Source organism: Mytilus galloprovincialis, chromosome 10, assembly GCF_965363235.1.
Source record: "Mytilus galloprovincialis chromosome 10, xbMytGall1.hap1.1, whole genome shotgun sequence".
NCBI lineage: Eukaryota > Metazoa > Mollusca > Bivalvia > Mytilida > Mytilidae > Mytilus > Mytilus galloprovincialis.
This window is the reverse complement of record NC_134847.1, coordinates 44,505,904-44,522,340: the sequence shown is the minus strand read 5'-3', so window position 1 is coordinate 44,522,340 and position 16,437 is coordinate 44,505,904. Positions and strand designations below refer to the sequence as shown.

The 16,437-nt window shown below is 30.9% G+C and overlaps 1 protein-coding gene across 6 annotated transcripts in view; it reads right to left on the bottom strand.

The window, feature by feature from the left end:
* The window catches only part of LOC143047619 (unconventional myosin-VI-like), a 43,534-nt gene that overhangs the window by 14,926 nt on the left and 12,171 nt on the right, over positions 1 to 16,437 (bottom strand). For 3 of the 6 annotated variants that reach the window (XM_076220782.1, XM_076220781.1, XM_076220783.1), the window contains exons 6-21: positions 15,915 to 16,079; positions 15,384 to 15,481; positions 13,697 to 13,861; positions 12,820 to 12,900; positions 11,777 to 11,960; positions 10,717 to 10,861; positions 9,617 to 9,774; positions 8,848 to 8,939; positions 8,039 to 8,111; positions 7,116 to 7,243; positions 6,312 to 6,407; positions 5,805 to 5,996; positions 4,606 to 4,647; positions 1,687 to 1,780; positions 557 to 687; positions 127 to 334 (exon numbers count right to left, since the gene is read on the bottom strand). In XM_076220782.1, coding sequence (XP_076076897.1) covers positions 127 to 334; positions 557 to 687; positions 1,687 to 1,780; positions 4,606 to 4,647; positions 5,805 to 5,996; positions 6,312 to 6,407; positions 7,116 to 7,243; positions 8,039 to 8,111; positions 8,848 to 8,939; positions 9,617 to 9,774; positions 10,717 to 10,861; positions 11,777 to 11,960; positions 12,820 to 12,900; positions 13,697 to 13,861; positions 15,384 to 15,481; positions 15,915 to 16,079 — 2,052 coding nt within the window. The remainder of the gene's footprint in view (positions 1 to 126; positions 335 to 556; positions 688 to 1,686; positions 1,781 to 4,605; positions 4,648 to 5,804; positions 5,997 to 6,311; positions 6,408 to 7,115; positions 7,244 to 8,038; positions 8,112 to 8,847; positions 8,940 to 9,616; positions 9,775 to 10,716; positions 10,862 to 11,776; positions 11,961 to 12,819; positions 12,901 to 13,696; positions 13,862 to 15,383; positions 15,482 to 15,914; positions 16,080 to 16,437) is intronic. The other 3 variants (XM_076220784.1, XM_076220785.1, XM_076220786.1) reach the window with 2 other exon arrangements.

Below are 16,437 nucleotides of genomic sequence, written 5' to 3'. Positions count from 1 at the left end.
CGGGTTAAACATGTTTATAAGATCTCCCCCCTCCCCCCCCCCCACCATACCTCTAGCCAATGAAGAAACGTAAACGCATAACAATACGCACATTAAAATTCAGTTCAAAAGAAGTCCGAAACTTACATTTAATGACCATTACTGCACCATACTGTGCCCTCTTCCACCGTGAGCAAATAAGCCACCTCTTAACCTTCTTGATCAATATTGCTAGATTTTCTGGATCACTCTTCATGATCTGATCAAATTCAGCAAACTTCCCTGGTCGGAAAAAGACTTTGGTTAGACCAAACTTAAAATCATTATCATCCAGTCCAAGAGCCTTGAATAATGCCTGGAATAAAAATATGTATTTGTACCATGTCATTAATGGAATTCCATCAATCGTGTTGTTAAAAACAATGTTATCAAACTTTTTTGCACAGCAAACATACTTTTATAAGTTCTCAAAACTTTTTAATGTTCAACATGAAAGGGTGCAAGTAAATAAATTACTCCTTAAAATCTGAAAGATGCATTTATTTTTGTACAAAGTAAGTTTTCTGGTATCCCTTACCTTACAAAACAATCTTGGATCCAGTCTAATTAGATCGGATGGCATGAATTTCTTATACATGTTATAAAGTTCTAGAAACTGTGTCCTGGATGGATATCCCTGCTGCATAAGGTCTAATACAGCATTCATACCTAAGATAAACAAAACAACATATCAAATGCCTTATTCATCATTACACAATATAAACTAACTAACGCAGAATATGCATAAGAATATAGCAAAACCATAATATTTGTCTATAAGAAACTACATACTTCCACATTTACATGTTTAGTGAACAGCAAAAAAAGAACCTGATTTGACATCTATTTTCAAAAGTTTAACGAAGATATGAGTTCATAGTTTCAAGACTATTGTTACACAAAATATTTAATCTGATTCAAAACAGAAGAACGTATTAGTGTGCCAAAGCATATATAGATGCACAGACAAGAAGACATGAATGTTCATCTACCATGGCAAGTAGGGCATGTGCTAATCGGATTTAAGGGGGGGGGGTGGGGGGCAGGGCCCCCTTTTTGGGGAAAAAATTTGGTTGTTTATATAGGGAATCACTGAAGGATGACTGGAGCGGGCCCCCTCTTAGGCAGTCAGTGGGCCCCCACTTATGAAAATTCCTGGATCCGCCACTGCTGATTGATAAGCATTTGTGTTTTATGTTCCTGTAAGGAATTTAAAAATGCCATTTGGACTATTTACACGCTTGTTCTATTCATTTTACATGTTTTAGTTTTGTCTGTAGATTTTGTAACAAGACACACACTTGTAAAAGATAACTTTTGGCTTTAATTTCATGGATCCACTGGTTTAAAGTGGACATAATTTAAAATTTGAAACAAAGTGATGATAATAGTTGCTATTGTTCTTTCAAATCAACTAATTCAAATTGAGCTAAAAATAAAAAGAATTTAGGTTGACTATGAGAAAAATAACCACATTTCAGGGTATTTACAGCTGACTATGCAGTATGGGCTTTACTCATGGTTAAAAGCCATACAATTACCTTAGATAGCTGTTAATTTCTGTGGTCTCTTATGGAGAGTTGTCTCATTGCAATTGGCAATGATACCAAATCTTCTTTTTTATATTTTTAATGTAAAATAGTTTTCGTCACAACTCAAATACTTTACCTGCACACTCCAGCTGACTCAGAATCTGTCCTCCTTCAAACAAATGATCCACCATTTTCAAATTCGGTTTTATACATCTAATGAAATTGGTACCCTACAATTACATGTACACAAATTAGGAAAACATCTAATGAATAGTTCAAATTGAAATCATTAAATACATTTAAGTCTATAAACGAATAAGTTTGAGTGATATGCCAGTCTGACAGTTTGTGCATGCTGATTGTATTTTTCTATTCCGCTCAATGTAACATTGAAGCTTAGAATGTACACAAAAACCCTAATATATTGCTTTACGTCAGCATCTCATATTTTGATGCCATTTGGTTAAAATATGTTTTAATAAACCAAATCGCTAAACCTCATTTAACAAATACCTTCAGATTCAAACTGCATAATATCAGCATGATATCTCACTAATAATTGGCTAATGAGTCTACCCGGTAATATACAATAAACACATGTAAATTTTGACCTACAACCTAAAAAACATGGCAGTTGATCACATCCCTTGTCCCCCATGCAGCTTTTTAACTGCTACTAACTAGCAGTTGTATGATGATGCATCTCAGAGCATAGGTCTATTATTCATCTTTTTTTCATTAAAAGACAGAAATATAAATCCGCCTGCTCTGATGAAGCCTTAAAACCAGCATGGCCATAAGATGACCTACAGTTGTTAGTTTCTGTGTAATTTTGGTCTCTTGTGGAGAGATGTCTCATTGGCAATCATACCACATCTTCTTTTTTATATGAAACACATCTCAACTGAAATAGCATCATGGATGGTAAAGGATATATAAATATTAAACAAGTAAATATAAAGCAAGTTTTTAATTAGATTGTGTGCAGCATCTATCTGACAGTGTAAACATATTAAGATGAGAATTCAGAGAAGAAGACACATAACACTATTGTTTGCTATGTCAACTTGCCACTGTATCTAGATATACATAAGCTGAATAAATAATGTTATATATTATAATATAGTGGGTGTCTGCATTAAATATGCATGCCCTGTCTTACTTATTATTTACAGGAAATGGGTGGATGTAGTTCATGCAAGTACTGTATTTATCAGCCAAAAAGGGTTCATAATATGTTGCTAAGCAGATAAAATTTTACTACAGTAGAACCACCATAGCTCCAATTGAAAGGAACTGACAAACTTAATTTGGTATACAGGTACCGGTACCAGTGTATAAGTAATTTTGGATCTTGATATGCTGATGTATTTTTTAAATTGCTTTTACTTGTATAGGGACACGATAAAATTGACAATATACATTCTGAATTTCAACTTTATATCATGTAAGTTGGGCAGTTTTTCATTTATCATATCAAAATTATTTTCTTCCAAAAAGGGAAATCTACTGGTAATGTGTTTTCACCAATGAAAACTATAAAGCCCTTCTGTATGTTTAGTAAATAAACCTGTTAGTTTTGTCAATAAAATCTGAAGGTGTATCGTCAATCAAAAATATGATAAAAAAAATTATGGTTAGTTAAATGAAAACTAAGTACTGCATTCCAAGATCCTAAAAAAAGATACTTTCATTCAACTTCTAATTATATTAATATGCGAACATAGTAGTTTTTCTAGGTTTTTTTCATTTTAATACCCATTAAATATGCTTATTGCTTATATGAAACCCTTTTCTAAAAGCTTTCAATTTTATAAAAGACTGCAACAAAAAATAGATACAAATGATATGTATTAACAGTTGAACATCAGAAAATAATGGGAAATTACCATCTGTTTAATACATAGTACAATAATGATACATAGAAAAAATGCTGTTAATATTCAAAATGCTAGTTTTATTTTATGGAAAACCTAAGCTGTTCCACAAAACATCACAAAAATTTAAAAATTAACAGTAAAAATAAGTGTTCTTTTCCTGAAAATAAATATTTTATTAAACTGGTGACATATATGATTTCCCATAAGAGAGGACAGCCAGTTGGCACTGTCTGAGGTCTGAAACATTAATTAATTCCAACCTATAAATATGAAGACAACTACTATGTTCTTAATACCTATGATATATATTAGCCACAATATATACAAATGCTGTTTATATGTCAAGTTAATATTAAAATCTTGTGTCTTAACAACTGTCAAATATAAAATGTATATTTAACTTTTTATGACCAGTCTAAATCACAACTATCAACCCTTTTCATAGGAAAACCTTTAGTCCCTTTTAGTTCTCCTTGCATAAATATGGGATCCAAGCTCCTTTCGTGAATATGTATCAGGAATCCCAGCTGTTATATTTGTCTCTTAGAATGAATCACAAGCAACTATAGAACAGAAGTTCAAGCACTCAAACACACCCATTCACATAAAAACACACACACACACACTGTTCATACATATACAGTAGCAACATATAACAATATAAAGGCAAACTCTCAGGTTTTATAAATGGAAACTTTTGGATCCTCTCTTGTACAATCAGTATAAAACCAGAATATTTTCTCAACAAGTGTAACTTTCCTAATTTTTTCATTAAAATGCCCTCATTTTTTCATTAAATGCGTTTAAAAGTGTATTTTACATTTAAAATAAATCCTGATTGTTAATCCTTTAAAAAAATTAGAGAATAATTAAATGGTAATATTTTCAAATTTGTTAAAAGTTGGATAACAAGATGTTTGGATTGACTGATTATTACTTTCCTAATTTTCTGTGAATATGAACATTATAAATATTTCCACAACCAAAACACAGAAAAACCAACAGAAAAAAATCACAGCAACTGTAGTAAGAACTTTAATTTCGTACCCCAATACCAAGTGGAATATAAACATATCCCTATTATTAGACTGGTCAAATTGTCCAAAATATATGTATTAAGACACAAAGTATACATATGACAGCTACCCTGTGTTAGAGCCATGATTCCCACTTACTTTGACAAGTAACGTTGGAGTCCTCAGTAGTGTTACATCTTCCTAAATGTCATATTAAAATGTACAGAAACAAGTACATCATATACATGAATTTCAATATATATATATTCCCCATTCTTGTTTTGTTTTTATTTAATTCAAAAATTACAGTAGCCGAAAATTCTCCCAACACAACTTTGTCAATTTTTTTTCTACATAAATGCTAGTTTTTCAAAATGTGAAAATTGTTCGAAACAAGAATGTGTCCAAAGTACACAGATGCCCCACTTGCACTATCCTTTTCCATGTTCCATGGACCGTGAAATTGGGTAATAATCAAATTTGGTATTAAAATTAGAAAGATTATACTATAGGGAACATATGTACTAAGTTTCAAGTTGATTGGACTTCAATTTTATCAAAAACTACCTTGACCAAAAACTTTATCCTGAAACTCCCACTTTCATTTTCTATGTTTAGTTGACCGTGAAATTGGGGTCAAAAGTCTAATTTGGCTTCAAAATTAAAAAGATTATATCATAAGCAACAAGTTTACTAAGTTTCAAGTTGATTGGACTTCAGCTTCATCAAAAACTACCTTGACCAAAAACTTTAACCTGAACAGACGCACAGACGGACGAACGGAGCCACAGACCAGAAAACATAATGCCCCTCTACTATCGTAGATGGGGCATAAAAATAATTGTATTGTTACAATATATATATATACACAGCTTTTTCTAAAGTGTTAAATATATATTTATACTCAATATACTGCATTCTGCCAAATTTAATAGATCTTCTCTAAATCTTTTTTTTTTATAGAAAGGAAATTTTATTTTTTGAGTGGCTGGTGACCTCAAATACAGATGACTTTCTAGAAAACATACTTCAATAAACCAATTTTGTTTTCAACAAAAGAAAATTGTAAGTAATGCATACAAAGATTTAACTTTTTGTACTGAAAGATCTAACCTTTTCAAACGTATTCAATAACATCATTAAATTTTACCAATTCAGAATAAAATGCACTTTCTGCAATATCAAAAAATGCACACCAAAATGCTGTGGTTGGTTTTAAAAGGTCATAATTAATAGACATTTAACCACTGACATGACATTTTTTTAGTTTTAGGGTATTTTCAATAAGTTACCCTCTGAAACAGTAGATTGCAAAAATTATTTAGGTATTTACATGTATAGCGCTATATGGAACTTACTGTTGCTTTCAGTTTTTCCATCAGTATAACCAGCTGTGATCTAAATTTACTTCCCACACTGATGAAATTCAGTTTTCCAGTAGAGACTTGGGTTCCTTCAAACATCTTTTTCAGTAATGTGTTGTTGCTATCCTGGATCAGGAAGTGTAGCGAGGCATGCAAAGCATCATTGTTCTTGTCCAGAAACTGGTTCTGTAATGAGAAATATTGTGTTAAAAATTTGGTAATATTTTATTAATAACACTATAAGAATTTTTTCTCTCTTTATAAAAGTTTTATTGTTTCTAGAAATTTAGTGTATATTTAATTTAAATGTGTGCTAACCATTACCTAAACATAATATCACATCTATAATCGATTTTTTTAAAATACATATTTTTAAATAACTGGTCAGGTCACCCTTTACTTTTAGTAAAGTCAAACATTTTACTCATGTTGCTGTAGTCTTCAAAATTTCCAATGGCAAAAAGATTTCATTTTTCTTCAAAGTTCAGAAAATATTCTTACAGTATGATAAACAACAGCACCAGCAAAATGACGAATCAAGAATCCCTCTTCATCTCTGACATCTCTATGGGACTTCAATTTGGATTTCCTTGGCAGCTGAAAAATAGAAACAAATGAAATTTGACACAGCACACAATGTAACAGAATACAAAACAAGAATGTGTCCCCAGTACACTGATGCGCCATCCGCACTATCATTTTCTATGTTCAGTGAAAGGTGAAAATTGGGGAAAATGTATAATTTTGCATTAAAATTAGGAAGATCATATCATAGGGAACATGTATACTAAGTTTCAAGTTGAATGGACTTCAACTCCATCAAAAACTACCTCGACCAAAAACTTTAACCTGAAGTGGAACAGACGGATGAATGGACAGACCAGAAAACATAATGCCCATAAATGGGGAATAATAATATTAATGTTGTTTTGATGCAGAGGTTTGTGCTTTCCTTTACATACAGTTTGCGTTTATTTTCAGATCTATTTATCCCATGCATGTCATACTATAAAATTATTAGGTCATTACTTTAGATTCCGTCAATCTGTATTATATTATGTCATATGCCATTTCACATTTTCAAAACTAAACAAAATTCATTTATATGTGGAAGTGGATCTGGAAAATATAAAACTATCAAGATAACAATGATGAGTTCCTTGCTTTGTAGATTTCTATAAGGAGAGAACATTTTTGAAGGTAGCAGTTTTGAAAGTTTAGAATATATATATACACAGATCTGACTAAAATACATACATTTTAACCTGACAAAAAATGTTTTTTTTAAGGTTTCCCTTTACTTACGCTAAGCCTAAAGTGATTTTTGTTCCTGTTGTGAACCTCCATGGTAAAATGATCATATTTAGGTGCAGGAAGTTTACTCTCTTCATCAAGTAGGTCAAAAATACCCATTTTCTTGTTCTCTATCAATTCTGAAAAAAATGAAAATAAAATACATCAGCTTAATCCTTTTTAAAGCCAACTGTAAAACTTTAAACGGTGGAACTGGTTTAGCACCAAATAAAATAGCAACAAGGTGACATTTATCTTATTAAGGATGTACTTAGGTGAGGGTTGGTGAAATTAAAAAAAAATTAAGAATTTAAAATTGATACTCTTAGTTAGAAGAGCATTATTTCAGGAACAAAATAAGCTAAAAATATTGATAGGTCATGGAGCTCCTTTGCAAGATTTTGATTTTAAAAATATGGCGGGAAAAGGCTGACTCTGACTTTTACCTTATATTTGCAATGGTATTATTTGGGTCTCAAATTAAAAGAAAAAAAAATCAAAAATCTACTTAGATTTTGGCAAATGACACTTTATGAGCTATTTATTAAGTCTTATATAATAAAAAATGTTTGATAAGGTTTATCTCCCTTTTTATTGGTTTATACAACTCATCATTTCAAGATGTAATGCATCCTTGGTAGTATTTTCAAGAGAATATTTAAAAGTCTTGATGGTAGGTTAACATCATCCTAAACAATGAATATTCAACCAATGACTTAAATAATTTTGACTTAGGTGCACGTGTACAAAAACAATTAACCAAAATCTTTCAGATTCAGAAACTGGAAGTTTGAACAAAACACAACTTACATATTCTATAAAATATTGTACTGTTGGTGACTGTATATGTTTTCATGTAATATTATAAAGGGACAGAACTAGAGAACTCAGAAAGAAACACCACCAAAAGTAATAAATACATTTCTACAACTTACCTATACAATCCTGGTTATCTGTCCATTGGATTTTCTTTACACCTAACCCTTCTTTTTCATACAGATCTTGTTCCTAAATACAAGAAAAACATAAAAATGTTTTGATTCATTTTACATAATATCCTCACTTCTTTCCTGTCTTAAATTCTGAACATAAAACTAAGAATACTATAAACCAATATTTTCAAACTGTCCTTGCGGCTAATTATATTTAAATGATTATTGATGATGGAAGTTTTTAACAACCTTGACTGGTTATACAGCCTTTGCATGGTCAGTTAATGATTAAAATGTATCTAACTTTGTTGATTTATTTATAGAAGAAAATATTTCAAATTATATGTTTTCTTCTTGCAAAAGACATAACTTAAATAAAAAGTAGAATATCATAATGCTCAGTTTGACTCACTGGTTAAAAATGGTTTGTAATTTCACTTTTATAATGGTTATGAGGCTTTTTTGCAAACGACCTAAAAATTTACTTACAAACATGAAATTTAAATAGAGATATCCATTCATGACACTAAATTGGTTGTGTGTCAATTGGGCACCCATCTGTAATTTACGATGTTGTGTGTTCAATCCCACATCTCTTCAAACCAAAAACTGGTATTTACTGCTTTGAACAAATATGAAGTATACATTTTTTATGGGTTGGTTTCAAATTTCCTTAAATAGTAAAAGCCCTGATGCATATATACAGGAATCTATATTATAACTAAAAGGGTCTAAAAATAATAGCCCAAACCCTCTTAGTCAAATTTGCAGAAGAGAGCTTCAAGGATTTGATATAAACATTTTTTACTTACTTCTTTCAGAATTCTGGTGTTGAAGAACTGTTGTAATTTTTCATTACAGTAATTGATACAGAACTGTTCAAAACTGTTTACTTGGAAATACTCTGTTAAAGATAATTGAATGTAATGTCATTATTTTGTTTAGTGCATAAATAATTTTAATGTTTGAAATATAGACACAAAAAGGGCTATATTCAGCCCTCAAGAAATTCATTATTTATTTATTACTAAAATGAAAACATAATATTTTCCTAATATATTTTCTTAGAAGAAGTACAATTTCTTATCAAGTTAAACTTGCTGACTTCCATCTTGAATGTACCTGAATCTCATATATAGAACCGTATAAAATACTACTTTAGTCTTTTTTTTCAATTTTATGACAAAATAAATAAAAGACTTGCTGAAACTTGTTATAAGGTCATATATAGTAAGATACATTGAAACATATAGTAAGCCAGAATATAATATGATTGTAACAGACCAGTAGACTATATATAAAATGATTAAATATGTTAATACACTTTTTCTTGCCAACAGCTCTTCTGGACTTAAACTGAAACCAAAGGGAATATTAAGCAAACAAACACTCCCTGGTCTTAAGTTTTTGTACCTCATAAGCACAGGCACTTGTCTAAGAAAAAAAATTTCCTATATAAAAAATGTGTTATATTAAGGTATATAGTAAAAAAAATTCTGAGACAAGTGCCTTTGCTCATAAGTACAGAATGTTTTTTTTCAGAAGTTTTCTACAATCATAGCTGGATAGCTATCAACTTACCAAATCCAGCAATATCCAGAAGGCCAATGAAAGACATGGACTGTGAGAATGGAATGGCCTGATTAACTCTAGATACAATGTAGTCAAATAATTTGGAGTAGATGGTCTTTGCTAATGCATCTCTGGCACTGCTGGCTTCTCCAATCTTCAATGGAACTCTGAAAGAATAAAGTTGTTTTTATTCAACTTATTTTTATTTAATTCTCAGTTTCAATTTTAAATTGACCATAACATACATGTCTATGTTCTTTCAGGGTAATAGTTGATGTGCAAATAAGCTTTCCCAATAATCAAATTGCCATTTAAACAAGCTTTTTCTAGCATGCCTCTTGGGAAGTGAAGGGCATTACACATACTGTACTGATAGTAGTAACCCAGGCATCATGATTATATCAACTAAATATTTCTGGAAAATATGCACCTGTGATCTTTTTTTACAAGAAATAAATCATGTTTTCATTTATTGGAAGGGGGCTTTAAAAATGTGCATCTTTGAGAAATTTTTACCAGAAATAAACATGATTAATATGTTTTCAATCAGTGGAGAGGGGGCTTATGTTTGCGATATGATTACCAGAAATAAATATTTTTATATAGATTAGACCTTTGGTTTTTCCGTTTGAATGGTTTTACACTAGTAATTTTTAGGAGCCCTTTATAGCTTGCTGTTCGGTGTGAGCCAAAGCTCTGTGTTGAAGACCTGACCTATGGTTTACCTTTAGAAATTTTGACTTGGATGGAGAGTTGTCTCATTGGCACTCTTACCTCATCTTCTAATATCTATGTTTTCATTCATTACTTTGCTTAATGATCAACTCTAGCTACAACCAATGTAATAAACTACAACAAAATCAAGGCCTCTTATAGCTGACCATACAGTAATGTTTTTCCCATCTTTGAAGGCTGTACAGTTGCCTATAATTGCTTACATTCACTTCATTTGAACTTTGGTGGATAGTTGTCTCCTGGGCAATCATACCACATCTCCTTATTATCTGTTTAACAGAATTAACGGTGGTCAAGAACTGAATAATTCATTCTGCAACTTTTATTGCCTTCTGGTTTAACTATGATGATTTGTAAAGTACTTTTATACTAACTTAATAAGTGTTCCCTTAGAGCCTCCTTTTGATGTCTGCATTACCCTTGTTATCAATGATTCTCGGAGCTCCTCCTTGTCTAACGACAATAGTCCACTACATATGCCTAGAGTCTTCTCTGATGGTCCATTAATTTTACAGCCACCTAAAGTCAAGTATAAAACAAATAATATTGTGCATTTATAAACGTTTTTTTCATCATTTAGATTGATGTCTAGGTGTTGTTAGAATAAATACACACATTTGGAAATTTGATAGCTTTATTTGCATTCAGCATTTAACGAATTTGCAATAATTGAAGTGATTTTTGTATTGAATTTAAAAACACTTGCAAAACAGACGAATGAACGGAAACACAGACCAAAAATCATACTGCCCATACATGGGGTATAAATAGGATGTGAAGAATTTCTACACATAAATCAACTTTTGATAAATTTACTACAGCTATAATCTTTTCTCTAAATGCATTATTTTACTTAAAAAATTCTGAAAATTCCAATCATTTTACAAAATCTAGAAAAGAAATTTAAGGAGTACAGATTTTTCAAGTTAGTAAATGCCAACATTTTTATTTGAATTGAAAGGGAACAATTCCATGAAAAACATGAGATAACCTATTTGGTCTTTTGAAGAGAGTTAATTGTCTCACTGGCAATCATACCACATCGTGTTTTTTTTATATTAATTGGTAAATAGATTAGTTTTTGTGGATTAAGACAATGTTTAGTTCTGTAATAGTAGTTTGTATCTTAGCACAAATCAATTTAATAAATGTTGTATTGAACAATAATTTACCAAGTCAAACTTTATCTAATTTACTTACTGTGGATTTATTTATTTACGTGGATACCAATTTTTTGTGGATTGAAGAAAACTTGCATGTTCGTGGATATTTAAATTCGTGGTTTTGGCAAAGTCTGCATACAATCCTTTAGAACATTTGTATTTGTTAAACATTTAAATTCGTGGTTTCTCTGTATCCACGAAATTCACGTAAATTGGTATCCAAAGAATATTAATGAATCCACAGTAATTTTTTATACATATTCATACAAACCTTTTGCATCATCCACGTTTTCCTCAAATTCCAGATTACCAAGATGAAGAACAGCAGCCACTAGTGTATAGATGGACAATTTATCCTCATCACTGATCCCTAAATGGGTCATAGCAAGGTCACAAGTTTTAAAATCATTCATGTCATCAAGTTTGGGATCATGAAGACTGCCATCTTTAAGGTACTGTAAATAAAATAGGTTAAGATGTGAACACGTGGTTAAGACTTTAAATCAATCACCAATGATAACAGTAACAGAGAAAGAGAAGACCGTTGGCTGAAACATATCTAACATGATTTTATGAAGAAATAAAAGATAAAAGTCTGTGGGTAGGGGACAATAAATGGCTGACCTGTGTTAAGAGAGAGCAATATCTCTTGCTCGTAAAATTAAAGACAGCCTTGTAGATTTTGAAAAAGAGCAGGCTAATGCCGTTACAAGGCAGCACTTGCACTACCAAAGTGGAAAGGGATTAATATAAGTTGTAATAACTAGTTTCCCAATCCACTATAAATAAATCTGTTTAAACTAACTAAACAACTGATTTTTGTTTAACTGCTGACCAAATATAACGTCGTTTTGTGTCACAAACATTTAAAGTTCATTCGACATTTTGAAAATTCAAGGTACTAAGGCTAACAAGAAGTAGGTACTGAACAGATTCAAAACATGCTCACACATTACAACTTTAATAATCACGGTAAAGCCGCGAACCAAATATGAGGTCATTTTCTTTCGTACTTTTTAGAAAACAGTGACAACAGCTATGGTTTTGACCAACAGATGGACGAACAGAGGGACTGACAATGTGATAACAGTAAAGCTCACACTTCTAGAGTGGGCAGAGTTCTTAAAACATTTTCCCCCCAGGTGGTCCTTGAGAAAAATATGGTGGTCCTCACTATTATTTCTGTTGCAAAATTTGGTGGTCAAATCCCTAGGACCACCACTTTTCGAGAACTCTGTAGTGAGTGTTTAATTAAAAACTAATAGCAGTGATTTTTACAAGTAATTGATTACTAAGTAAGGTACTATACACTACCTGTTGGCTTTTTCTATCAGCAGCTAGTTGTTTATCTGTTTGGCGATTACAGAAGTACTGTGTACAGCCACGCATCAAATACTAAAACACAACATGGAAATATACATGCAACTTTGTACAATAACAATGTTTGAAAGAAATGGGAATCTCGTAGAAATGTTCAAAAACAGTTTTACAATGTCAGGGATTCATACACAATAATAAAATAGGTAGAAACACACAACAGAACTTAAAATTTGTTTTTCAATATGATTAAAAGGTGGTGTGGGTTATATATATGTGCCAATGAGGCAGCAACCCAACAACATGACAACTAAAATTACCAAATGAAAACTAGTCGGCCACATACAGTATTCAATAAAAGATATGTGCCTATACAGTATGTCACGATCGTTATCATCTCAAGTCTATCAAAGTTGAAAATTAATTCTATAACTAAATAAAAAGATTATAAGTTTTGGAGATAATTCTAAAATTTTATATTTTTTCCTTTCGATTGCAACTTTCCTGTCTCTTTATAAAGAAAATAGGCCTTATAGTTTTGGTCTTTTCATTTATAGCCTTAAGGCCTGTAGATATATAATCCTATAATACAAGAAACCTGTTACTTATGATTTTTCAACTGGTTACATGCTTTAGCTCTGTTACATAATCTTTTAATATTGTACTAAGACATTTTTTTAGTTCAGTCGGACCATCAAAAAAATATTGAAAGTAAGCCTTGTACAATCAATATTTAGTCAAACAATTCACCAGGACTAACCACATTTTTTTCTTACGATCTGAAATACTTTATGAGTAAAAAATTATGATAATGGAAAGGAAAATTTGTCACACTACACAATATCACACACAACATCAATATATATCAATCTACCCTGAATTTATCTGGAGGAGCCAGACTTAGTTTCTGTCGCAGCTGATCGGGAGCCCCAGCACACAATCGGTAAAATATATGGTAGTTTCTCTCCTCTTTACTCTGAGTACACACTCTTGACTTCTCTAACAGGTAGTGAGAAATAAAGCCTCCATTAACATAACACTGAAACAAAAGTAACATCATTATAACAATATGACTTTAGTAACCTTGTTTGGTAACTTTAAGACACTCTTTTAGTCTTCATATAATTTTATCAAAAAAAATATTGATTTCAGTTTATTTGCTGACAGTCCATTTTTTTTTTTTAAAGTAAATCTTAATTTCTTTTCAAACAAGAGGTTATATCTTAAGGAAAACAGTCAAATGTACCCTAGTCTATTTTTTTAAAGTTTTTTAAAGATTTTTTTAGAGTTTCCTCAGACAGAAGTCTTTTAAATACTTGCCACTAGGACTAAAAAAATAGACAAGAACATTTTATATACTCGATAATAAGAAAGTCTAACTTGGTATCTTTCAAAATTGACATCAGGGCTGTAGCATTAAATTAAATTTTTCAGCATGGTCCCTTTAAAACTAGATTACTGACAATATATAACCAACAGGATTTGATACATATTTGTGCATATAATGAACTTCAATCCTGTCCAAATATTATCAACATATCAAAATACAAAGGTATCATGCCATTGTTTTCTAATATCAAACATGCAATATGCCATTTCCTCCCCATTATCTTTTTCTCACTAAATAATGATGTCGATTTCAGTCCTTGAACTATCATATAACTGTCTAGATATATTGCTAAATTAACCATTTAAATTACACTCAAAATCATACTATGTTAACTGATTTTCTTATTACAGGTCAATTCAACTGAATTTTTAAGAACTGAAAACAATATAAAGCTCGCTTCAGGTGACTTATCAATTAATCGTAGATTTTATTTGATTTTCACTGTAACTCTTATGGCTCAAACACAAGCTGTTTTATAACACCTCTTCATAAAATAAAACCTCTTAACAAAATAAGTTAACACTCATATGAAATTAATAGTAAAAAAAATCATTGTTCTAAATTTGGACAGTAAATTATTTTGAGTAGTAATGTTTCTATGTCAGGTAAACATGGTAAACAGGTATACATTAATTGGCAGGAATGAATATTCAACAAAATAATAACAAAACAATAACAAATACAATGAGAATACTGATAAACAATATAAATTTTTGAAATCAAGTCAATATTTATATAACACAAGCAACAAAAGTAACTTTCACCTCAGCTTGCCAGGCTGTTGACTGAAAATAAATACATTTTGAAAAAAAAAACACTTTTCAGATTGTAAAAAAAAATGATAGAAAACATTTCCAGTACAAAACTAAAAGAAAGAAGACTACATGAGTTTTTAAAAGAAGAAATTAAACACTTCTAGGCTGAGTGCTTGACAATAAAGCAGCAAAACAATTCAGTTTTGTTTAATTTTTGTCTTTCTCTTTTTATTTCCTTAGCCTTTTTTAATGATATTTTCAAGTATAAACCCTTCATCCAATCTGGGTTTTTTTTCACAATGGTAAACTGATTATATTTGAAGGAGCTAGCGGTCTTTCAATCAATATGCTATATCTACTATTGACTTGTTAGTAAAAACCTTGTCATGACTTATGAAGATTAATTGGTTTAATACCTTTCCATCAAAATGGATTTCAATAAACTTTCCAAATCTACTACTGTTGTTATTTCTCACTGTCTTAGCATTTCCAAATGCTTCTAGTAATGGATTAGCTGTAATAAAAAATAGTCAATCATCAGAATTGTATGTTACTAAAGAACACAAGTCTTATATTTAAATAATCATAAACTGTTCACACAGAAATATGTCTCACCTGTATGTAATTTTGACAGAATAATGCAAATGTTTAAATTAAGATAATATTTCACCACGTAAACTGTTAAAAAAATTCAGTCAAAGTTCCATTTCTAAAGTTGCATTGCCAAATAAATAATATGGATATGAAACTTGTAAAAGGGAGACAAACTCTGTAATGATTTCAATGAATAAGTATTGAAAACAAAATGCTTTTCCTAATCAAAGCCAATCTATATACAACCTGAATAAAAATTGTTTTTAGTTGAACATTTAAATTTGTGGTTCACCTGTACCCACGAAAACCAGGAAAGTTCATGAGGATTCCAGTTGAATCAATTCAATACTTACACTCTAAAATTCTCTGTTCTATATTAGAGGACCCTGTACCCCAGGATTCTGTCAGGTATTTTAGAATGTATTTGGTAGATTCTGTCTTTCCTGCTCCAGATTCACCACTAACTATGACAGACTGACTGTGTTTGGTAACCTTCATGTCACGATATGCTTTGTCAGCTGGAATAATAAATATTTATTTTACATTAGTCACCCATGTAATAAGTAAGTAAGGACAATTTACATCTTCACAACAAAGTTCTTGTAGTTCAGTGGTTGTCATTAATTCACATCTATTATACTTGTTTTTCATCAACTGTTTTGTTGTAAATTTGGCTGTTAGTTTAATTTCCTCAATTTAATTGTTTCATATTTTTCATGTATGGGCCTTTTATAGTTGACAATACGGTATTGAGTTTTTCTCATTATTGAAGGCCAAACGGTTGCCTTTAATTGCTTACATCCACTTTATTTTAACTTTGGTCGATAGTTGTCTCATTGGCAATCATACCACTTCCCCTTAATTTTAAAATCTTAA